The 25,509-nt window shown below is 45.2% G+C and overlaps 2 protein-coding genes across 2 annotated transcripts; both read right to left on the bottom strand.

Moving 5' to 3' along the window:
• Nucleotides 1–329: 329 nt before the first annotated feature.
• On the bottom strand, nucleotides 330–4,234 carry LOC309540118 (oxytocin-neurophysin 1-like). The gene is made up of 3 exons (XM_082236809.1): nucleotides 4,010–4,234; nucleotides 1,707–1,908; nucleotides 330–451 (listed from the first exon to the last, which is right to left on the bottom strand). Exons 1-3 carry the CDS (start codon nucleotides 4,139–4,141, stop codon nucleotides 414–416), a joined length of 372 nt encoding a protein of 123 aa, XP_082092935.1. The 5' UTR covers nucleotides 4,142–4,234; the 3' UTR covers nucleotides 330–413.
• A 9,527-nt stretch (nucleotides 4,235–13,761) lies between these two features.
• Nucleotides 13,762–20,426, bottom strand: LOC309540105 (vasotocin-neurophysin VT-like). The gene is made up of 3 exons (XM_082236794.1): nucleotides 20,199–20,426; nucleotides 15,854–16,055; nucleotides 13,762–14,101 (listed from the first exon to the last, which is right to left on the bottom strand). Exons 1-3 carry the CDS (start codon nucleotides 20,328–20,330, stop codon nucleotides 13,932–13,934), a joined length of 504 nt encoding a protein of 167 aa, XP_082092920.1. The 5' UTR covers nucleotides 20,331–20,426; the 3' UTR covers nucleotides 13,762–13,931.
• Between the last annotated feature and the right edge of the window lie 5,083 nt (nucleotides 20,427–25,509).

Genomic DNA, 25,509 nt, shown 5'->3' with positions numbered 1-25,509 from the left:
GCTATAAACATGCAACACCAGATGTTGGCAGCCTCTCTCTGAGCTGGCTGATAGCAGCACCTCCTCGGACCCTCAGATGACTCCTCCGGTAACAGGAACACCAACGCAGCATTCTTGAGGAGCAGGTCCTGGTGCTGTGGACTCACAGCTGCTCATGTGAGCACCCAAACCCAGCAGAGTAAAACAGAAGCGAAGCTGCGGAGGTTTTGCAGCACACCTAATGTATTTCTACTAATTAGCCAAATAAAAGAACATAACAAACATGTACGAGAGGAGCAGCTGCAAATTTCATCTGCAAATTTTTATTTTTTCTTTACGCTATTTAGGATATTCTTCGGATTCTTCTTTTTCTGAGGGCGTTCTGAAATACAAGTTGGAGAACCGATGTTTCGGAGGCTGCCTCCTTGCAGACTTCAGGGACGTACGCACTCCGGATCTTCAGTGCAGCTCTCTGTGGAAGAGAGGAGTAAAAACAAATATGAAATTTCCTGTGCTTTAATCTTCTGGCAAGCCTTTTGAGTTGGTCACAAAGTCTCTCCTGGTATTCTTGCAGTGAAGCTGGTAATATGTGGGCTAGAGGATGTGAACTGCTAGGTGGATTTGTAGCTGTTTGACTAACTGAGGCCCAAAAGGACTCCCCTATGGTTCCTCCCAATCCTGGGAGAAAAGGACTGCTGCAGGGTTCTGTCCTGGGCTCCTTGTTGTTCAACATGATTTGGGCGAAGGCAAAGAGGGGATGATAATCAAATCTGTAGGTGACACCAAACTGGGAGGGGTAGCTAAGACCTCAGAGAATCAGGACTGAAGATGAGCTTCACAGATTGGAGAATTGGGCCCAAACTTTTTTTAAAAATGAATTTCCGTAGGGATAATGTAAGGTTTGACACGTAGGCAGGAATAACCAGGTGCACAAATATACACCTGGCTTGACTGTAGAACATGTGAAAAGGATCTTGGGGTCTTAGTAGAGACCACAAGCTTAGCGTGAGAGAATAGTGTGATGCAGCAGCAAAAAAAGTGAATGCTAATCTAAGCTGCATCAACAGAAGTCTAGTGTCCAGGTCAAAGGAAGTAACAATACTATTCTATTTTGCCTTGCTCAGACCCAACCTGGATCATTGTGTCCAACTCTGGTCACCACAGTTTAATATTGACAAGCTGGAATGTGTTCAGAAGAGGGCAAACAGGGTGACCAAGGGTCTGGAACCCAAGCCTGATGAGGAATGGTTGAAGGAGTGTTGGGTATGTTTAGCCTGGGGAAGAGAAGATGGAGAGGTGATATGAGCCGTCTTCAAATATCTGAAGGGCTGTCCCATGGGAGACGGAGCAAGATTCTTTTCTGCTGCTCCAGGACCCAAAGCAATAGATTCAAATACAAGACAGGAGAGTCTGACTAAACATTAGGAAGAACGTTCTGCTGCTGAACCCTCTGAGTCTGACTAAACATTAGGAAGAACGTTCTGAGTGTAGGAGCTGCTTGGCATTGGAAGTTTTTAATGGTAAGTCGGATGGTCATCTGTCTTGTATGATCTAGTTGAGATTCCTGCATTGCAGGGGTTGTACTAAATGATCCTTGGTCATGACTTGTTAATGTGTCTTTGCCTTGGCGGTGGTTTTCCACTTGACTTTTCTGACTCACATTCCCCCTTCCTCTCTCCAGCACCCCCTCTTGCTGAGCTTCATCTCTCGCACACGGATACCCTTACCGACAGTGCAGCATGTCCCCGGCACTGCACATCTCCCGTCTTCACCGCACCACTTCCAGCCGGATGCGCAGGGGTCAGGCAGGTCATTTTCCTCCAGGCAGCGCTGAGTTTCCTCGGTGTCAATGAGGCAGCCAAATTCTTCTCCGCAGCAGATGCTGGGGCCAAAGCAGTTTCCTTTCATTTCAGGACCACAGGTGATGCACTGAGAGAGAGAGAGAGAGAGAGAGACAGAGAGATAGACAGAGAGAGAATGGGTGGTGCTGAGTTCGAGTTTGGCTACGGCAACGTGACTACAGGTATGCTGAACTAGATTGGTGTTTGGTCTGATCCAGCAGGGATCACGAAAATCCATCCAGACCAACGTTCCCTGTCCCACAGCAACAAGCCGGGTGCTGCCAAGTACCCCACAAGCAGGGGAATCCCTGTCCCTGCCTTGGCTACTGGTACTCAGAGGTATATTACCTCTGAAGCTGAAGGTTTCATCCAACCATGCTGGCTAACACAGACCTGTCCCCCAGGATGGATTTCTCTAATTCCCCTTTCAAAACCATTTGAGGCTCAAGTCCTATGCATATTGTCCTAGGTCTAAACACCATGGGTGACATCCCACTTAATGTTACTCGGGGTAGACACACTGAATATTAATGCATATTATCATGATTATGACAACGCTTATATCCTACCTTTTCTCGAAGGAGCTGAAGGTGGTCACATTGCTCTCCCTTTCCCCATTTCATACAGGCATTGTATTAGTTAATCATTTTATATTTAATATTTCTCACCACATCTACCAGGCAGAGTGATGTGCCTCTCTCTGAATCTGTTTTCTATTTAGCAAAGTTCAGATATGGACTTTCTTTTTACTCCAATCACACCAGGAATCTTCATTTGAACCGAGTGCCAATGTGAACGTTTCGCTCAACAAGCTGATCACAACCAATTAATATGTATTTCTTTAACAAATTTTATATCCTGCTTGATTGTAATGAAGCCTTTAAGCAACTTGCAAAAAGTATTAAAATCATCTGAATAAAAGAAAAGTGTTTTAAGTAGGTGCTGAAGCTTAAAGTCAGGGATGGGGGACATGTGGCTCTCTAGCTGGTGTTGCACTGCAGCTCACATCAGACCCCCAGAGAACATGGCCAAATGCCCCAGAGGATACTGGGAGTTGTAGTCCAACAACATCTGGAGGACCTCAGCATCCCCACCCTTGCTTTACTTTACCATCCTGTACTTACTTACCTGGTTGCAAGTCCTACTGAACTCAATAAGGCTTACTTTTGAGTCGCTATGTCTAGGCTTGCACTGCACTCACATTTAATTAGTGAGGCATAGATTGAGGCCTTTGCAAAGCAATGGTCTTGCAGGAAGGCAGAGTACCTGCCATGCAGCTTGGAAAAGAGCGTTGAAAGGGAGTAAATGCTTCAGTACAAGTGCTGGTATGAAAAATACTTTAAAATCTAATCTGCAATGTTTCTAGTGCATGAGTTGTGCACAGAGCATGACCTTGTTGCTTCCCTTGAGGGAGGGTTTCACAATGTCCAGCTCACAGATAAATGAAGAGACTGACACATGTCTAACCTATGGGTTAGTGGCAAGCTGTGGGCCAAATCTGAACCCCAAGCAACCACACTTGGCTCTGCTAGCCCTGCAAGCTTCTCTAGGGAACAGAAGTACAGAGAAGAGCAGCACTTAACACAGGCAACAGAAATGGGCCGGCATGGAAGGTTGAAAGCTGTGCTTCGAGATCCCTGCACCGTTACTAAATTAAAGTCTTTCCTAAGATGCTTACTGTCTTATCTCCCTCTCATATAGACATGTAAATCTACGGCAGCGCACACCCCGTGTGTTTAGGACACCTTTAAAGAACCTAAATAAACCTGGGAATTGTAGTTTGTTAAGGGTCCTGGGAATTGTAGCTCTGTGAGGGGTAGACTGCCATTCCCAGGATTTGGGGCGGGTGCGCTTTAAATGTCCTTTAAAGGAAGGGTCGTCTCTGCAGCCTTGAGGGAGCATTCCTTCACTCTTTGGCTATAGCAGTTGCAGCACCTCTCTCCAGGGATGGAGCACTGCTCTCTTATTTCCACCTTATGGAAATAAGGAGCAGTGCTCCATCCCTGTAGAGCACAAACAGGTCTGAGAGGCAGAGCAAAGCAGAAAAGGGATTAGGGACACAAAGACACCTTTGGAACAATTCCCCCATAACCAGCAAAGGAGCAGAAAAGCAGTCTCTTTCGGAGACAGGCGCATCAATTGAGATTTGCAGGTGCATCAACTGAGATTCTCTCCTCTCTCTCTCCTACCTGTCTGATTTCTGTGTCTGGGAATGCTCTCTTTCCTCGCCAAGGCCAATTCTGGATGTAGCTAGCTGAAGACAAGGTGAGTAGGCAGAGGACATAGACTAGAAGAGAGGTCTCAGGCATCTTGGTGGGCATGCAAATCTTGCTCGCAGGCTGTCTTCCTCTCCTGCCTTCTGCCTCCTGTATCTGCCTCCTTCCTGGACCACCTGGCTCTTTATACCCTTCGTAGCTCCCCTTTGCATCAACGCAACACTTCTATCATGACCTCGGTGGAGGCCCCGCCCCTCCACTCCCTCCCCCCCCTTTGCGTCCTCCTCCTCTGCCACGATTGCAGCCACCACAAAACAGCCATACGTCTGGAAGCTCAGGAATCAAGAAGACAAGAAATTTTAAAAAGAATGGGAAATGTTTACAATGTAGATACAAAACCATTGTAAACAGGTCAAAACATTAGCAGGATTTTAAATACACTTGTTGGGTCTTCATTGCGGGGGGTGGAGATGGGACTGATTCTTCCTCATTTTCAGCTACCTTAGCTTCTGTGTGCAACGTTACTCCAGGGGATGAGTAACTTGCCTTGCAGAAGGAGGAAAGTCTGGAACGGGGATGTGTTGGCGATCTGAGGTGAGATACCCAGGTAGCGGAAGTTGCCCCCAGTTCCGCTCACCCCACAGAGGCAGCCTAAGGTCCCAATCGTTTACTGTGGCAGAAGACAAGGCTTCAGTAAAACAGTTCCGGATGTTGATACATACAGCTTTTGCAGATATATACATACCAGTAAAAGTATCTCTGCTGCTCCAGCAGTTGAAGACGTAACACAGACTCCAAATCAATACTTCCGAACAGACTCCCTCACTTCACAAGCCTGACCCCAACACGCAGCACAAGACCCCGGACACAATGAGCTGATGTGCCAGAATCACTTATATGGGTGGCAATAGGCTGTTGTCATAGCAACTGGCTTGGCTGACCATGCGCCTGTTGGCTTATCTCATTCTTGGGGTGATTTACACTCATGAAGGAAATTAAACCCTTTCTTCGTGTCCAGTTTTTCCAACAAAATAGACCACCTCTGCTCTTTATTCATACTGGCATGTAACAGGGAAAGTGCTTTTGAAAATGAATTACAGTGGTACCTTGGTTCTTAAACGCCTTGGTACTCAAACGACTTGGAACCCAAACACTGCAAACCTGGAAGTAAATGTTCTGGTTTGCGAACTTTCTTCGGAAGTCGAAGATTCTCCGTTTTGAGTGTTATGCTTCCGATTTGAGTGCCACACTTCCGTTTTGACTTTTACGCTGATGTCTGTCTGTTTTTGCTATATATTTTTCATTTTTGCGGCTCTTTTTTGTTTTGTTTTTGTGACTGTGTGGAACCCAGTTCAGCTACTGATTGATTGATTGTGTGACTGCTGTACATTGTTTATTGCTTTCATTTTCTGGATCAATGGTCTCATTAGATAGTAAAATTCATGTTAAATTGCTGTTTTAGGGGTTGTTTTAAAAGTTTCTGGAATGGATTAATCCATTTTGCATTAGTTTCTATGGGAAAACAATCCCTCTGGAATGGACTTCCGGAATGGATTAAGTTTGAGAACCAAGGTAGCACTGTATCGGTATCAACAAGCAGGCAGTCATGTAAGAATAAGCCCTGCAACTAAGTTGGTGCCAAACGTCTTGCTCTGCTTTCCTTTGGACTACATCAGCAAGGCTGAGAGGTGGTCTTGTCATTATCCACCCTGCCCAGGTTTGCACCCCAAGGAGGTCATTTCAGTGCTGCTAAGGTAGAGGCACACTCCATTGTCTCGCAAGACAGACAGATGCCAACCACTAAAATTTAATAGTTACAGAATCTCTTTCCTTGCTTCGTAGAGCAATTGCTTATCCATATCAGATTTGTATGGTTCCACAGAGCAGAACCAGTAAAATTTAATAGGTACAGAATCTCCTTCCTTGCTGCATATAGCAATTGCTTGTCCGTATCAGATTTGTATGGTTCCACAGAGGAGAACCAGTAAAATTTAATAGGTACAGAATCTATTTCCTTGCTGCATATAGCAATTGCTTGTCCGTATCAGATTTGTATGGTTCCACAGAGCAGAAAAGAGGAGGTGTACCTCACAGTGGAACATACCCGTGTCTGGATATTCCCATAGGCAGTGGCGTAGCGTGGGTTGTCAGCACCTGGGGCAAGGCAAGTAATTTGCGCCCCTGCCAGGTAGGGGCAGAGAGCTGCAAGTGCGAGCGCACCCCCCCCAGATGTTGCGCCCGGTGCGGCCGGCCCCCCCTGCACCCCCACGCTACACCACTGCCCATAGGCCCTCCCTGCCACACACAAAGAAGAGAGATGTCTGACAACTGACCCCCTTGAGATATCCAGTGCCTAGCTCCCCAATTGCAAGGTAGTGGCAGAGGTTGCTTCTTCTCAGATGCCCCCCCACCCCACCCCTGCAGTGTGGTCCCCCAAAGAAGACATTCCCCAGACCTGACATCAGCAGGGAATGACCTTAGGAACCTGGCATTAATATGCAATTTTGTGCTGACTTCCGGTTGGTCTCCCGTTATGGCAGCCGGGAGCTGTTTCGGCTGAAAGAGCCCCAGTGCTTTGAAGAAGGGCGAGACCACGAGAGCATCGTGGTTCCCAAAAAAAACCTCTCAGAGGGCCCATGGCTGCCCGGGCAGATTAGCATGGCAGATTCTGTGGAACGCCCTCCCATCAGATGTCAAGAAAATAAACAACTATCCGACTTTTAGAAGACATCTGAAGGCAGCCTTGTTATTGAGGTTTTTAATGTTTGATGTACTTATTGTCAGTATTTTCACTGCCAACTATTGCAAAGGGTCACATGATCCAATGTTTACATTTCTTACCACTGTATGTATATGGGCGGAAGTCAAATTGACAACTTTTGCTCTTTGTTCTCTCTCCAGACAGAGAGGATGTGTGAGAAGATGCTCTCACAGCACGCCATTATTCTTTCGGTTTGTTTGTTTTCTTTGCTGTAAGTAAAATCCTTAATGCTACATTTCCTGCACAATCTTGTTTTTGCTGACTCTGCTAATGTGTGCACATGTCTTTCGGATGTGTGTCGCTGCTGTGTATGGTATTCAGAGAACAAGGGGAGCGTCCTGTGATCTGTTATCGGTTATGGGTCCAGAATTGTGTGATTTATGGCGACATGATGGAAAGTGGGTCAAGTCCAGCTGCTAATGAGGCATGTCTGTCTGTTTTGCTGCTAGTTTGCTGATTAGCCTGAAAGAGAAGTGCTTTGCCAGTCATAAATATCTGCTGTTGTGGGCTGCATTTGCTGGCTGAAGAGAATGGCAGAGATGGCCGCAACCCAGGGTGGAAACAAGGCTTTCACATTTCCTTGCCTAGATGCGACGAACTACGCCACATGGAGCTTTTGAATGGAGAGTCTGCTGCTGCATGAGAGGCTATGGCATGTCGTGTCGGAGGATGCCCCAGCCCCACTCATGAATGCGTGGACTGCCGCAGATTGGAGGGCTAGAGGCACGATTGCATTGAGAGTCTCTGACGCCCAATTAATCAATCTGCAAGGTAAGCAAACTGCAAGGCAGATGTAGGATGCTCTCAGAGATATCCATCTGAGAACAGCTGCTGGCTCTTCTATCATATATTTTAAGAAGCTTCAACGAATGCAGCTTTAACCTGGTTGTGATCTGGAATCACATCTGACGTAGCTAAAATTCCTTAGGGAGAAGCTTAAGAAGAGGGGAGTGACGCTTGCTGAATATATTTTCTGTTTCATGATTATCAACAGTTTGGATGCAAGCTTTGATTCATTTGCTGCTCAGCTGTCCCCGCAGCACAGTTAACTGTTGATCATGTAGGGGGGTGTTTTGCTTAATGAGATGGATCAGAGAGTAGCCATTAATCATAGCTAGGAGAGGGCTACTGGCAACATCCCCAAACCATCTGCACAGAGTCCAGAGGGGGGCACAGCTTTTAAAGCACAGTGATGCTTCAACTGCGGAGAAGTGGGACATCTACAGAAGTTTTGTAAAAAGTGCACTAAATCTAAACATGACTCCAGAGGATGAGGTGGGGGGAAGACCCAGGGACCTGCCCAACCCAAATCTTTGATCACACACTATTCCAGTCAACGTTTGCAGTTGTCTTTTGTCATTGACTCAGGCGCCACCCAACACCTTTGCAAAGACAGAAGCCTGTTCATCCAGCTTGAGATGCAGGAGGGAATGATTCATCAAACTGATGGAGGGCTGTTGCAGAGCAAGGGAGAAGGGACTGTTTTTTAAAAGCCTCAACACAACAATCAAGAATATACTATATGTCCCACACCTGGCACATAATCTTCTGAGCATATCGCAGCTCACTTCACAGGATTTCTGAGTGTGTTTCACTAAGACCAAGTGTGAAATTATCAAGGGCAATGAGGTCATTTTTAATGACAAATTTGAAAAGGGTTTATTTATGTTGCCTTATTATACCAGTGCTGTAACTGATGTTCATTCTAATGCTGTAAATGATGAGCAATGTTGCAATATGACTGTGGGTAAAAATGTGAAATTGCATGATAATTGTGTACATGACTACCATCGCAAGCTAGGTCATTTGCATTTTCAGGCCGTTGCTAAAATGCCGGATTTGGTTGAGGGCATGTCCTTAAAGAATTGCAAGTACCACATGAAATGCATTTCTTGTGCTGAAAACATGGTCAAAATGGCTCCCAAGGGAAGAATGTCCAGGTGGGAGGCTTCATCGCCTTATCAGTTCTTTCATGCCAACCTTGTGGGACCTCTAGCTTCCTCTAGAGGTAATTCACAGTATTTTTTGGTCTTAATTGACCAATTTTCCAGGTATTTTTATGTCTACATGCTGGAACATAGAAGTGGTGCTTTTTCTAGGTTTAAAAATTTCTGTGCATGGTTGAAAAATGTTCATGATACCCAGGTGAAATGTTTGTTCACAGATAAAGGTGGAGAGCTTTGCTCAGCTGAATTTGAGCAATATCTGGCTGAACTTGGCATTGAGCATCAAGTTGCTTGTCCCAGGTCCCCATGGCAAAATGGTCTCTGTGAGAGAGTAAATCAAACACCCCAACAGGGGATGAAGACTTTGCTTCATGATACCAACTTGCCAGACCGTTTTTGGGAAGAAGCTTTAAACTGTTTTGTTTATTGCTACAATCGCAGGTTCTCATCAGACATAGGCTGCACTCCTTATGAAAAGTTCTTCCAGAAAAAGCCGTTCATCAAACACCTCAGAATTTTTTGTTCAGATGTCTGGGTTCATACACCTCAGGACAACAAGTTGAGCAAACGAGGTTTGCATGGTATATTTCTTGGTTATGAGAAAGGTGCTTATTGTGTGTTAATGTCTGATACCAAAACAATAAGGTTGACTAGGAGTATTGAATGCAATGCAAAATGGGACACTGTAGGGATTTTTCAGTGTCACCCTGCTTCTGATGATACAGGTCATGCATCTGATGTTGATGGTGAAGGTTATGGTGATGATGGTGCTGCTGCAGAGTCTGGTAGTGATACAGACACAGCCAATTACAAAAGCACCAAAACATCTTTCAGATCATCTGATGAGTCTGATACTGAATCAGAGGTACTCCTTTTCACTACAGGATAGTGTTCTCTAAAGAAGGAAAGACCTGATCCTGAGGATTTACGTATCATACACAGGAGCGAAAGAGCCACTAAAGCTAAACCTCCTAAAAGGTATGCTGATGAGTACGCTAACACGGCTATTGCTAGCTTGGAAAATTTCCAAGAGGTTCAAGGTTTGTCCTCAGAGGATGCTGAGCCTTGGCTTAATGCCATGAAGGCTGAACTTGATTCCTTCAAGAAGAACAATACTTGGGAATTGGTTCCAGTGCAACCTTCCATGACGTTAATTGATAGTCGTTGGGTCTTTAAGGTCAAGACTGACCAACATGGAAAGGTAATTCAGCACAAGGCGAGACTAGTTGCTCGTGGTTTTTCACAGATTCCGTATCAAGATTACCACAGGACCTATTCAACAACTGTGAATTTTGAAAGCATAGAGTTAATGCTTAAAATGGCTGCTGAAGAGAAATTGAACGTTTCTCATCATGATGTCAACACAGCTTTTTTGTACGGTGAATTGGCTGAAAATATTTACATGCTACCACCTGATGGTATACAAGTGAAACAGGGAATGGTGAGTAGTCTTAAGAAATCCCTGTATGGACTCAAACAGAGCGCCCGTTGTTGGCACTCAAAATTGACAGAAGTATTATTTTCTTTGGGTTTTCATCAAGGTAAAGCTGACTCTTATGTGTTTGTCAAAGAGGAGAAGCAACACAAGCTGTATAGTATCTGTTTTGTTGTTGATATCCTATTCCTATGGAAGGATGAAGCCATGTACAAAGCCACCTTAGCTAAATTACAGGAGCGCTTTGATATGAAAGATCTTGGTTAGGTAACCAATTATCTCTCTCCTGAGATAGAACGAAACCAGCAAGGTGATATTCTGATACACCAGACAAAGAAAATCAATGATGTAACAGCTAAGCTGAATTTGGTTGATGCTAATGCTGTTGATACACCTATGGTTACAGGTTTTCAGCTTGATAATACTGAAGATACCTTTTCTGATGGTACTTTGTTCTGAAGTGTTTTAGGCAAACTGAGTTTCATTGCCAGATGCACAAGACCAGACATTGCAGTCAGTGTGAATCTGTTAAGCAGACACGCTACCAAGCCCACTGTTAAAGATTGAAAGGCGTTAAAACACATTGCTCACTACCTGAAAGGTACTATATGCATTACAGACTGAGATTTACTAATCAGAAGTCTGGAGGGCTTGAAATATATGCTGATGCAAGTTTTGGAAGTGACCCCATAGATGGTAAAAGCACGTCTGGTGTGTGCTATATATACAACTGTTTATTTGACTGGTCATGCAAGAAGCAAACAACTGTAAGTTTAAATTCCTGTAAAGCTGAACTTAAAACTCTGATGTATTCACTCGTGGATGTTGAGTGGTTGTTACAATCATGTAAAGACGATATAGAATGTGTCTTGTTCTATACAGGTTTATCAGGATAACAAATCTTGCTTGGCTTTGCTAAATTCTGAAGGTTGCAAGCAAAGAAACTTGCAAATCAAGTTATTTCATGCAAGAGACTGTATCAAGAGAGGATTGATAAATGTATCCTATATGCCAGGAAAAGAAATTCCTGCTGATCTCTTTTCAAAGGTTGTTAACAAGGAACAACTAAATGTGTTTGTACATATGTTGCAATTGTGCTAAATGCAATAGTTGCATGAAAAAAGGGAGGATGTCAGTATTTTCACTGCCAACTATTGCAAAGGGTCACATGATCCAATGTTTCAATTTCTTACCACTGTGTCTATGTGGGCGGAAGTCAAGACGACTTGTTTTTGATGATTCTGCTAATGTGTGCACATATCTTTCGGATGTGTGTCGCTGTTATGTACGGGACTCCGAGAAAAAAGGGGAGCATCCAGTGATCTGTTATTTATCGTGTTTTTAATATTCTATTGGGAGCCACCCAGAGTGGCTGGGGGAACCCAGCCAGATGGGCGGGGTATGTATGTATGTATGTATGTATGTATGTATGTATGTATGGGACGCGTGTGGCGCTGTGGGTTAAACCACAGAACCTAGGACTTGCCGATCAGAAGGTCGATGGTTTGAATCCCCACGACAGGGTGAGTTCCCCTTCCTCGGTCCCTGCTCCTGCCAACCTAGCAGTTCGAAAGCACGTCAAAGTGCAAGTAGATAAATAGGTACCGCTCCGGCGGAAAGGTAAACAGCGTTTCCGTGCACTGCTCTGGTTCGCCAGAAGCGGCTTAGTCATGCTGGCCACATGACCTGGAAGCTGTACGCCGGCTCCCTTGGCCTATAAAGCGAGATGAGCGCCACAACCCCAGAGTCGTCCGTGACTGGACCTAATGGTCAGGGGTCCCTTTACCGTATGTATGTATGTATGTATGTATGTATAAATAAATAAATAAATAAATAGATTTATTATTACTACCCACTTATACTCAGGTTAGATGCATGGGATGTTAGGGGAGGTTAGCACATCATGCTCCTTCTGGGGTAGCTTGTCCACCTTTGGTCCCCATCCTGCACTCAGCTCCCACCTGTGGCTCCTAGAAACTGTCAGTATGTGACAGTGGCCACACCTGGGGAACAGCTTCCACTGGCAGGCTAAACCAGGTGAGGGTAGCCAATGGGCCTCAACCCACATTTTCCAGGGTTAAACCAGTTTTCAATCTGTAGTATGGATGTTCCCTGGAGGTGTCCAACGCGGAGCCTACTACGTTAAGCTCAGACCAAAATAAGACGTTAGTGGTGCATTGCCGACCTGCCCTTGCCATAGTACTTTAGGACAGTAACACAGAGGTTTTGCTGGGACAGAGTTCAAAGGGTCTCTCCAAACATCCTTCTTATTGCACATCAGTGATGAATTGTGCACATGATGTTATCAGAGTGGTCACACTCCAATCCACTATCAATGCTGTTTGTGTCTGCAAACGTTTTGGGGTGGAATCACAGTTGGGACTCAGCTACATTAGGAAAAAACAACAACACAGCGATTTGAATGTGCTATAAACATGCAACACCAGGTGGCCCCAGAGAGCAGGAAAATCTAAAACATGATTTTTCTTTTGCAATAATGATCCAATTCCTGACTTATTTATAGCAAACCCCCCCCCCCCATGTCTAGATCCACCCTTGCATTTCCAATCAGGGCATATCCTGCCACTATCTGTGGAAATCCCATAACTATTTCATCCACAAATACTCCTGTTTACTTTTTTACTGTGCTTTTGTTACGCTGCAGCCCCTCCCACCAGCAACAATGTGTCCCGATAGAACCATAGCTCAGTTGTTAGAGCATGAGACTCTTAATCTCACGGTCATGGGTTCGAGCCCCACTGCAGGAGGTTGTTGAACTAGATCAGGGGTAGGCAAGCTAAGGCCCTTGGGCTGGATGCGGCCCAATCGCCTTCTCAATCCGGCCTGTGGACAGTCCGGGAATCAGCGTGTTTTTACATGAGTAGAATGTGTCCTTTTATTTAAAATGCATCTCAGGGTTATTTGTGGGGCATAGGAAATCGTTCATATTTTTCCCCAAAAACATAGTCCAGCCCACCACATGGTCTGAGGGACGGAGGACTGGCCCATGGCTGAAAAAGGCTGCTGACCCCTGAACCAGATGAACTACGTGGTCCCTTCCAACTCTACAATTCCATGATTCTATTATTCTAACCAACTAGAGCAGGCTAAATCCACTACCACCATGTACCGTATTTTTCGCCCCATAGGACGCACTGGCCCATAGGACGCATCAAGGGTTTTTTTTTGGGGGGGGGAATAAAGAAAAAAAAATATTCCCCCCCTCCAGGCGCTTGTGGGGCAGGCAGCGGGGAGAAGCGCTCTTCTCCCCGCCGCCCGCCTTCAGATCAGGTTGGGGACAGCAGGAAGACGCGCTGCATCTCCCAGCTGTCCCCGGAGCTTGTGGGGCAGGCAGCGGGGAGAAGCACTCTTCTCCCCGCCGCCCGCCTTCAGATCAGGTCCGGTGACAGCAGCGCACCGACCCCTCTCGCTCTCCAGGCTTCAGTGAAAGCCTGCATTCGCCCCATAGGACGCACACACATTTCCCCTTCATTTTTGGAGGGGGAAAAGTGCGTCCTATAGGGTGAAAAATACGGTATTTGAAAATATCAAGCGTTTCCGTGCATATATGACTCAGGACGAAACAATGCAATAAAAGACTTTTATTATTTGCTGTGTATTTACATTTCCGTCTCCCAATTTTTATTTCTTCTTTATGCTATTTAGGGTATTCTTCTGATTCTTCTTTGTCTGAGGGTATTCTGAAATATAAGTTGGAGAACCGATGTTCTGGGGGCTGCCTCCCCGTGGACTTCAGTAAAACTGCTGCTTCCCCTGTTGCTGCCTGTTTGCATTCGCCATGTGCATCAGTTTGAGGAGGAGATCCCCTGCCGAGCTGTCCAGCACAGTCAGGTTCCTTTCAGAGAGCATTCGACTCCTGTCGCTGTTTTCATCCACGCACGCTGCATCTGTGGTGCAGCTTTCTGTGGAAGAAAGGAGTAAAACAAATATATGAATTTTTCTGTGCTTTAATATTCTGGCAAGCCTTTTGGGCTGGTCACAAAGTCTCCCCTGGTACTCTTGCAGTGAAGCTGGTAAGCTGTGGCCTAGAGGATGTAAACTGTTAGGTGGATTTGTAGCTGTTTGACTAACTGAGGCCCAAAACGACTCCCCTATGGTTCCTCGCAATCCTGGGAGAAAAGGACAAGTGGGGTGCTGCAGGGTTCTGTCCTGGGCCCGTTGTTGTTCTACGTGACTTGGGTGAAGGCATAGAGGGGGATGATCATCAAATTTGCAGATGACACCAAACTGGGAGGGGTAGCTAAGACCTCAGAGAATCAGGACTGAAGATGAGCTTCACAGATTGGAGAACTGGGCCCAAACTTTTTTAAAAAATGAATTTCCATAGGGACAAATTTAAGGTTTGACATGGAGGCAGGAATAACCAGATGCACAAATATAGGATGGGTGACACCCGGCTTGACTGCAGAACATGTGAAAAAGATCTTGGGGTCTTAGTAGAGACCACAAGCTTAACATGAGAGAATAGTGTGATGCAGCAGCAAAAAAAGTGAATGCTAATCTAAGCTGCATCAACAGAAGTCTAGTATCCCGGTCAAAGGAAGTAACAATACCATTCTATTTTGCCTTGCTCAGACCCAACCTGGATCATGTGTCCAACTCTGGTCACCACAGTTTAAGAAAGATATTGACAAGCTGGAATGTGTTCAGAAGAGGGCGAACAGGGTGACCAAGGGTCTGGAACCCAAGCCTGATGAGGATTGGTTGAAGGAGTGTTGGGTATGTTTAGCCTGGGGAAGAGAAGATGGAGATGTGATATGAGCCGTCTTCAAATATCTGGAGGGCTGTCCCATGGAAGACGGAGCAAGATTCTCTTCTGCTGCTCCAGGACCCAAAGCAATAGATTCAAATACAAGACAGGAGATTCTGACTAAACATTAGGAAGAACTTTCTGAGCGTAAGAGCTGCTTGGCAGTGGAAGTTTTTAAAGGTAAGTTGGATGGCCACCTGTCTTGCATGATCTAGTTGAGATTCCGTCATTGCAGGGGCTGTTCTAAATGACCTTTGAGGGTTCCTCCCATGCTATGGTCATGACTTGTTAAATATGTTGTAGTTCTTGTTATTAAATATACCAAGGAAAAAGCACACCAAGAACTCTGGCCAGTATAAGTTTCAGTAGTGGCAGTGGTCCCTATTCACATATCAATAGTCAATTGTAACAAAAACTAATCCATTCAAAAGTATGTATTCTGACAAGGATTACAAACTCAGAGATTACAAACTCAAACTCATAAGGATATGTAGGAAAGCCTATTACCTTTTATAGGTGCTGAAGGGGGCAGATGATAGAGTTCTATGGACTAACATGAACGTATCTCTACTCATAAACCCTTATCTCTAATCCTGTAACAAATTATTGTGTTATACATATCCTTACGAGTTTGAGTTTCTAATCTCTATTTGAGTTTGTAATCCTTGTCAGAATACACACTTTTGAATGGAGTAGTTTTTGTTACAATTGACTATTGATTTGCGAGTAGGGACCACTCCCACTACTGAGTTCTTGGTGTGCTTTTTTCATGGTCATGACTTGTAGCAGTTAATGTGCCTTTGCCTTGGTTTTCCACTTGCTTTTTCTGACTCACATCCCCCCTCTTCCTCTCTCCAGCATCCCCTCTTGCTGAGCTTCATCTCCCACGCACAGATACCCTTACCGTCATTGCAGCATATGCCGGACGCTGCACACCTGCCTCCTGCACTGCAGGGCTTCCCGCCAGCCTCGCAGGGCGAAGGCAGGTAATTTTCCTCCAGGCAGCGCAGAGTTTCCGGGGTGCCAAAGTAGCAGCCAAATTCTTCTCCGCAGCAGATGCTGGGGCCAAAGCAGTTTCCTTTCTTTCCAGGACCACAGGGGATGCACTGAGACAGAGAGAGAGAGTGAGAGAGAGAGAGAGAGAGAGAGAGAGAGAGAGAGAGAGAGAGAGAGAATGGGGTGGTGCTGAGTTCGAGTCTGGCTACGGCAACGTGACTACAGGTATGCTGAACTGGATGGGTGTTTGGTCTGATCCAGCAGGGCTCACGAAAATCCATCCAGACCGACGTTCCCTGTCCCACAGCACAAGCCGGGTGCTGCCAGGTACCCCACAAGCAGGGGGATCCCTGTCCCTGCCTTGGCTATCGGTATTCAGAGGTATATTGCCTCTGAAACTGGAGTTTTCATCCAACCATGCTGGCTAACACAGACCTGTCCCCCAGGATGAATTTCTCTAATTCCCCTTTGAAAACCATTTGAGGCTACTGTCTTATGAATATTGTCCTAGGTCTAAACACTCTGAGTGATATCCTACTTAACTTTACTCAGGGTAGACACACTGAATTTAATGCACGTTATCATGATCCTAAGGGACGCGGGTGGTGCTGTGGGTTAAACCACAGAGCCTAGGACTTGCCGATCAGAAGATCGGCAGTTTGAATCCCCGCGACGGGGTGAGCTCCCATTGCCCTGTCCCTGCTCCTGCCAACCTAGCAGTTCGAAAGCATGTCAAAGTGCAAGTAGATAAATAGGTACCACTCTGGCGGGAAGGTAAACGGCGTTTCCATGTGCTGCTCTGGTTCGCCAGAAGTGGATTAGTTATGCTGGCCACATGACCTGGAAGCTGTACGCTGGCTCCCTGGACTAGTAAAGCGAGATGAGCGCCACAACCTCAGAGTCGTCCGCGACTGGACCTAATGGTCAGGGGTCCCTTTACCTTTTTATCATGATCCTACCTTTTCTTGAAGGAGTTCAAGGTGGTCACATTGCTCTCCCTCTCCCCATTTCATACAGGCACTGTATTAATTAATCTTTTTATATTTAATATTTCTCACCACATCTACCAGGCAGAGTGAAGTGCCTCTCTCTGAATCTGTTTTCTTTTTAGCAAGGTTCAGAAATGGACTTTCTTTTTACTCCAATCCCACCAGGTATCTTAATCTGAACCGAGTACAAATGTGAATGTTTATTTCAACAAGAAGAAGAAGAAAAAGAAGAGTTTGGATTTGATATCCCGCCTTTCACTCCCTTTAAGGAGTCTCAAAGCGGCTAACATTCTCCTTTCCCTTCCTCCCCCACAACAAACACTCTGTGAGGTGAGTGGGGCTGAGAGACTTCAAAGAAGTGTGACTGGCCCAAGGTCACCCAGCAGCTGCATGTGGAGGAGCGGAGACGTGAACCCGGTTACCCAGATTAGGAGACTACTGCTCTTAACCACTACACCACACTGGCTCTCAAGCTGATCCTCACCAATTAGTATTTATTTCTTTAACAAATTTTACATCCCGCTTGATTGTAATGAAGCCTTTAAGTAATTTGCAAAAAGTATTAAAATCATCTAAAGAAAAGAAAAGTGTTTTAAGCAGGTGCTGAAAGCAGTACAGCAAAGGGAACTGCCTGATGTCAATAGGCAGGGAGTTCCACAGTTTGTGTGTTGCCACACTAAAAGGCTGGTTGCTTGTAACAGTGGCAGTTCCACAGATTGAAGCCGTTGACTGGGCACATCTGGGGTAAGAGAATCATTCAATTATTGCTTAACACGGATGAAACACCTTTGATGCACCTCAGTCGTAAACGGTTACTTCTTTTAATGGCCCTCATTCATTTGTTATAGGTCTCTTCAGAAGAGCAGCACAACATAATATAAAACAGCTGTTTGGAGAAAATGGGTTAACTTGGAAGTTGTGCAATAATGGAAGAATCGCTTTGAACACGGAGCATCTAAAAGCCAGGGGGAAGATTCTGTTTTCGTACGCACACCTACTGGAGTGAGTTTCCCAACTTTTCCGCTGATGTGCCTGATGTGCAGACACCATCCAATAATAGACGGTCATACTGGGAAAACCACCTGCTCACTTTAAGTTGCTGTTAAAGGCACAAGAGCATAGAATCATAGAATCATAAAGTTGGAAGAGAGCCATCGAGTCCAACCCCCTGCCAAGCAGGAAACACCATCAGAGCACTCCTGACATATGGTTGTCAAGCCTCTGCTTAAAGACCTCCAAAGTAGGAGACTCCACCACACTCCTTGGCAGCAAATTCCACTGTCAAACAGCTCTTACTGTCAGGAAGTTCTTCCTAATGTTTAGGTGGAATCTTATTTCTTGTAGTTTGGATCCATTGCTCCGTGTCCGCTTCTCTGGAGCAGCAGAAAACAACCTTTCTCCCTCCTCTATGTGACATCCTTTTATATATTTGAACATGGCTATCATATCACCCCTTAACCTCCTCTTCTCCAGGCTAAACATGCCCAGCTCCCTTAGCCGTTCCTCAGACCAGGCCCTTTTCTTCTTATCAGTTGGCAACGCTGCACTGGTCTGTGTGCAGAGAAAGTGGATAAAAGCAGTAGGGCTAGAAGCTTAAAGTCAGGGATGGGGGACGTGCCGCTCTCTAGCTGGTGTTGCAATGCAGCTCACATCAGACACCCAGAGAACATGACCAAATGCCCCAGAGGATACTGGGAGTTGTAGTCCAACAACATCTGGAGGACCTCAGCTTCGCCACCCTTGCTTTCTGTGATCAAGGTTGCAATCCTGTACTTACTTACCTGGTTGCAAGTCCTATTGAACTCAATCAGGCTTACTTTTGGGACATGGGTGGCGCTGTGGGTTAAACCACAGAAAATAGGACTTGCCTATCAGAGGGTTGGCGGTTCAAATCCCCACGTCGGGGTGAGCTCCTGTTGCTCGGTCCCTGCTCCTGCCAACCTAGCAGTTTGAAAGCACGTCAAAGTGTAAGTAGATAAATAGGTACCACTCTGGGGGGAAAGTAAACGGCGTTTCTGTGTGCTGTTCTGGTTCTCTAGAAGTGGCTTAGTCATGCTGGCCACATGACCCGGAAGCTGTACGCTGGCTCCCTCAGCCGATAAAGTGAGATGAGCGCCGCAACCCCAGAGTCGTCCGTGACTGGACAGTCAGGGGTCCCTTTACCTTTACCTTTGAGTAGCTATGTATAGGCTTGCACCACACTCACATTTAATTATTGAGGCATTAATTGCATGTGCATCACTAAAGAGGCCTTTGCAAAGGAATGGTCTTGCAGGAAGGCAGTGTACTTGCTATGCAGCTTGGAAAAAGAGCATCGAAAGGGAATAAATACTTCAGTACGAGTGATGGTATGAAAAATGCTTATAAATTTAATCTGCAATGTTTCTAGTGCATGAGTTGTGCACAGAGCATCACATTGTTGCTTCCCTTGAGGGAGGGTTTCACAATGTCCAGCTCACAGATAAATAAAGCAGGGTGACTGACACATGTCTAAACTATGGGCTAGTGACAAGCTGTGGGCCAAATCTGAACCCCAAGCAACCACACTTGGCTCTGCTAGCCCTGCAAGCTTCTCTAGGGAACAGAAGTACAGAGAAGAGCAGCACTTAGCACAGGCAACAGAAATGGGCTGGCATGGAAGGTTGAAAACTGTGCTTCGAGATCCCTGCACCGTTACTAATAGAGGCTTTGCATCTTTCTGAGATTGTGCCAGAATAAATGTAGGTGCATCATCTTCTTGACAATCTAAGACACAAATTAAAGTCTTTCCTAAGATGCTTACTGTCTTATCTCCCTCTCATATAGACATATAAATCTACGGCAGCGCACACCCCATGTGTTCAGAACACATTTAAAGCACCTAAATAATCCTGGGAATTGTAGTTTGTTAAGGGTCCCGGGAATTGTAGCTCTGTGAGGGGTAGACTGCCATTCCCAGGATTTGGGGTGGGTGCGCTTTAAATGTCCTTTAAAGGTATGTTCGTCTGCAGCCTTGAGGGAGCATTCCTTCACTCTTTTCTATAGCAGTTGCAGCACCTCTCTCTCTTCCATAAGGAGCAGTGCTCCATCCCTGTAGAGCAGAAACAGGTCTGAGAGGCAGAGCAAAGCAGGAAAGGGATTAGGGACACAAAGACACCTTTGGAACAATTCCCCCAGAACCAGCAAAGGAGCAGAAAAGCAGTCTCTTTTGGAGACAGGCGCATCAATTGAGATTTGCAGGTGCATCAACTGAGATCCTCTCTCTCTCTCTCTCTGTCTCCTTACCTGTCTGATTTCTGTGTCTGGGAATGCTCTCTTTCCTCCCCGAGGGCAGTTCTGGATATAGCAAGCTGAAGACAAGGTGAGTAGGCAAAGGACGTAGACTGGAAGTGAGGTCTCAGGCATCTTGGTGGGCATGCAAATCTCGCTCGCAGGCTGTCTTCCTCTCCTGGCTTCTGCCTCCTGTATCTGCCTCCTTCTTGGACCACCTGCCTCTTTATACCCTTCGTAGCTCCCCTTTGCATCGACGCAACACTTCTATCATCATGGCCAGGATGTTTATTTTCTCTGCCCCCACCCTCCTCCGCACAACTCACACCTCTCCACCCCCCTCCAAGCTGGACTTGAAATCACACAATAATTGAACCAATTCAGTGCAGAGCCAAACTCCGGTCCCCAAAGTCTCTCTCTCTCTTGTTTATTTTATTTTATTTTTAAGTGGTGCAAGAATATTATTAATACGTGCATCATAATAAATTTGAGTAGGATGGATTGCAGCACTGGAGTACACAGGGAGGGGAGTCTGCCTGAGAAGAGGAGAGAGGCCTTCTGGGTGAATTTTCTCGGCCCGTGTGTGCAGGACTTCTTTTTCCAGGCGTCAAAGGCATCAAAAACAAAATTCTGCCAAGAATTTCTACATAATTCCATTCATCTTTATACCCTTCCCTGCAGCTTGTGGGATAATTTGGCTGCTTGAGCCCTTGCATTCAACAGGGGATGCCCATATCTGTCAAATCTGTCAAGGCCCTTTCCACCTGGCCTAGGGGATGAGGCCCACACTCACCAGCCCCACTGAAGAGGCTTTATGATTTTAATATGCTGTACACCGCTTTGAGATTTGTATTAAAAATAGAAAGCGGTGTGTGTGTGTGTGTGTGTGTGTGTGTGTGTGTGTGTGTTGGTTTCTTGGAGTTTCTCATGTTTCCAGTCCAGCTTCAGGTGTTGTTGTTTTTTTAAAGAAGTCCTCATGAAAATTCATTGGAATTTTAGAATTTCCCAGAACATATACATCTGTATGCAATTTTGCCTAATATGCACACTTGTGCAAAGCAACATCCAGTTTTTGCATGCGATTTCCACTTATATATACCCAACACATGCAGTTTGGGGCACGTTGCTTGGCAGTGGAGCTGCATTGCAAAATTTGAAGAAGGGCAAGTTTCAATGGTTGGCTATGTTTTGGTTTGCATATTGTTCTGCAAAGTGAGAATTAGTTAGGGCTGATCTTTAAATGCCACCTGAATCAAAAGTCTCCCCCATCCTGGGGCAAAAGGCGAAGGGTTAAACATAAGATACTTACAGATACAAAAGAAAGAGGAGGCTTTGCCCTCCCAGACTTTAAATTGCATTATGAGGCTTCATGTTTAGTTTGGATTAGGGACTGGATAAAACTGGAAAAGGAAGAAGCATTAGATTTGGAAGGTCATGATAACAGATATGGATGGCATGCATATTTATGGTATGGGAAAGGGAAAGTACATAAAGGATTTTACAATCATATATTAGGAAATCAGTAATGAGAGTGTGGGAGAGGTACAAAGACCTAATAGAACAAAAAACACCTTGGTGGCTATCACCAACTGAAGCTTCATTACTTAAACCGCTTGGTAAAAAGGGAAAGTGGCCTACATATGGAGACTTACTGAGACATCAAGAAGGAAAATGGAAATTAAAAGATTATGAGGAAATCAAAGACTATTTTCAGAGTTGGTTGCATTACAGACAATTATATGAGATGTACAAGGAAGATAACAAAAAAGGGTTTGGCTATACAATTTCTAGATTCCAAAAAGAGGTTATAGAAGAAGGAGTGAAGCTGTTGAAGAAAGCATATACTGTAGTATTCTGCTAGAATGGGAAACAAAAGATGAGGAGGTCAAATCAGTTATGATCAAATGGGCACAGGACATAGAACATAACATAAAATTTGAGGATTGGGAAAAGCTTTGGAAGGTAGATTTGAAATTTACAGACTGTTCTCTTTTGAAAGAAAAATTATATGAAAATGATGTATAGATGGTATACTACACCAGCAAAAATGGCAAAATTGTATAAAACCGGGTCAAATACATGTTGGAAATGTAAAGAAAAAGAAGGTACTTTGTATCATATGTGGTGGGAATGCAGAGAAGTTAAAAAATTTTGGGAGATGATATATAATGAATTGAAAAAAATGTTCAAAATGACATTTGTAAAAAAGCCAGAAGCATTTTTGTTAGGGATTTTAGGACAAGACCTGCCAAGAAAAACAAAGAACTTATTTATGTACGCTACAACAGCGGCAAGAGCCCTGTTAGCACAAGGATGGAAGAATGAGTAAATCCCAATGAAAGATCAACGGCAAGAAAAGCTGATGAGCTATGCGGAGTTGGCAAAGTTAACATATACCGTGGTACCTCGGGTTAAATACTTAATTCGTTCCGGAGGTCCATTCTTAACCTGAAACTGTTCTTAACCTGAAGCACCACTTTAGCTAATGGGGCCTCCTGCTGCTGCTGCGCCGCCGGAGCACGATTTCTGTTCTCATCCTGAAGCAAAGTTCTTAACCTGAAGCACTATTTCTGGGTTAGCGGAGTCTGTATCCTGAAGCGTATGTAACCCGAGGTACCACTGTAAATTATGTGAGAAGGACAACCATGACTTCAAGGAAGAATGGGAACTCTTTACAAACTATTTAAAAAGACAACAAAAGGATTAGGACTCCTTGGTAGGTTTTGAATAAACATCCACAAATTTATTAGTAGAACATAGGACAGATAAGGCAATGATATGTACAATTTTACAACATGCAGAGAATAATATGTGTAAACAAATTAGAGAGGTGAGCTGAGGGAAGGGTGGGGAAGGGAGGGAGGGGGGAAAGGGGGAAATGTAATTGGATATATTGATTTATAATTTGATTTGTTAAATTTGCTCAATAAAAATATTTTTTTAAAAAAGTCTCCCCCATCCTTAGCTTCAGGTGGCAGATTCTGTGGGGGTGGGGATGGATAGGACTATGTGTTTTCTATGCTGCCTGGTCTGCACTCCCTAAGGGAGCCTCCTCCCCTCAAATCCCATCTCCTGTGTTGAAGAAAAATATTACTACCAACTTTTGTGCATGGATTTGATGAGGGTGCCATCTGGCCCTTTGCCTTAGGCACGCAGGTCCTGCTTGAGCCATCAAGAGTCTCTTGCAGGGCAACGGCTGCGCAGTTTGATCCATCTTTTAGATTTAGGGGAGCTAGTCTCAAACGTTTGTTGGGGGAGACATAGGGTTTTTCTTGTGGGGGGAGTTATTTGTCCTGTCTTCACGCTTTTTATGATGGAGGACCACTGTAGCCACCCCCAACGACACGTTCTCAAGATGGAGGGGGAGGGAACAGCTGCAGTCGCCTGCGGTTCCTGAGCAATGTTTGCCATCTTGCCAATGGTTGCAGGCAGCTTTACCTGCAGCAATTGCATGTTGATTGCCCTCTTAAAAGACAAAGTCCAGCAACTGGAGGAATGTGTACCTACGCTCCAAAGAATTAGAGAGCTGAAGCTCTTCTTGGAAGCAACAGAGCACACCGTCTCCACCAAGGAGGAGACAGGGGACTCCCCTGAGAAGGAGGCTAGTTCACCAACACAGGAGCCAGATATATGGAGAAACGTGACTCAAAGAAGTAGGAGGCCCAGGGTTCGCTCTGATTGTTTAGAAATACACAATCGCTTTGAGGTCCTCTCCCCTAGCATGGAAGACGAAGAGCAGACTCCATTTGAGGATCTCTCACTCATTACAGTCGATCAGGTATATGAAGACGAGCAGCAAAGTCAGTCCTCAGGGAATGTGCAGGCGACCTTGGAACGGACAGCCCACGGAAGAACCCCGACCGAACCTAAGAGGAGGCGTGTAGTGGTGATAGGGGATTCCCTACTGAGGGGAACAGAAGCAGTGATCTGTGGGCCTGACAAGATGTCTCGGGAAGTGTGCTGTCTCCCCGGGGCTAAGATCCAAGATGTAACTGAACGACTGCAAGGAATCATAAAACCCACTGACAAATACCCTTTCCTCTTGGTTCATGTGGGAACCAATGACACTGCAAGCAATAGCCTCCAGAAGATCAAAAGAGACTACAAGGCTCTCGGCAGGAAATTGAAGCAACTAAATGCACAAATTGTCATCTCATCTGTCCTCCCAGTTGAACGACGTGGCCCAGGGAGAGAGGGAAAAATAGTGGAAGTGAACAGCTGGCTTCGCAAATGGTGTAAACAGGAACGGTTTGGATTCTTAGATCACGGACTGCAGTTTCTTAAAGATGGACTTCTGGCAAGCGATGGGCTGCACCTCACAACGGTTGGGAGAAATGTTTTTGCCAAAAATCTCAGAAACCTCATCAGGAGGGCTTTAGACTGACTAATGTGGGGGAGGGAGACAGTGCTCCTGAAGGTAGGAGTCTATCAATTGATGAAGATGATCATCCAAATGTCATAGACCAAATGGAGCAAACAGCACGCAGACCTAGTGGTGGGAGGAAAAAATCCTTAAATAAGAAACACGGGGGAATGATTAATGGACTTCAATGTCTGTACACTAATGCGCAAAGCATGGGAAATAAAGAAGATGAGCTTGAGCTCTTGGTACAGCAAACTAAATATGACATAATAGGCATCACTCAAACCTGGTGGGATAAGTCCCATGATTGGAATGTAATAATGGGGGGATACAATCTATTTCAGAGAAACAGACCAGACCAGAAAGGAGGAGGAGTGGCGTTATATGTCAGGGATGTGTATACCTGTGAAGAGATCCAAGATTTAGAACCTCAAAGCCAAAGTGAGAGCATTTGGGTCAAAATTAAGGGAGAGAGAAATAACAGAGACCTCATTGTGGGAGTTTACTATAGATCCCCAAGCCAAACGGAGGACATAGATGATGCCTTCCTGGAACAGATGGCCAAGCATGCAAAAGGAAGGGAGATAGTAGTAATGGGGGACTTCAATTACCCGGATATTTGTTGGACGTCAAACTCAGCCAAGAGCATAAGGTCAAACAGATTCCTCACTGGCCTTGCAGACAACTTCATTGTCCAGAAAGTGGGAGAAGCAACAAGAGGAACAGCCATTTTAGATCTGGTCCTAACCAATGCTGATGACCTGGTTAGTGGGGTAGAAGTGGAAGGATCATTAGGCACGAGTGATCATGCTCTTCTGAAGTTTACTGTACAGCGGAAAGGAGCAGCCAAGCATACTAGGACTCAATTTCTTGACTTTAGGAAAGCCGACTTCATAAAACTTAGGGAAGTGCTGGCTGAGATCCCATGGAAAGTAATACTAAAAGGAAAGGGAGTTCATGATG

Source organism: Podarcis vaucheri, assembly GCF_965113315.1.
Source record: "Podarcis vaucheri genome assembly, chromosome: 9".
Classification (NCBI taxonomy): Eukaryota; Metazoa; Chordata; class Lepidosauria; order Squamata; family Lacertidae; genus Podarcis; species Podarcis vaucheri.
This window is presented reverse-complemented; position numbering and strand designations above follow the sequence as displayed.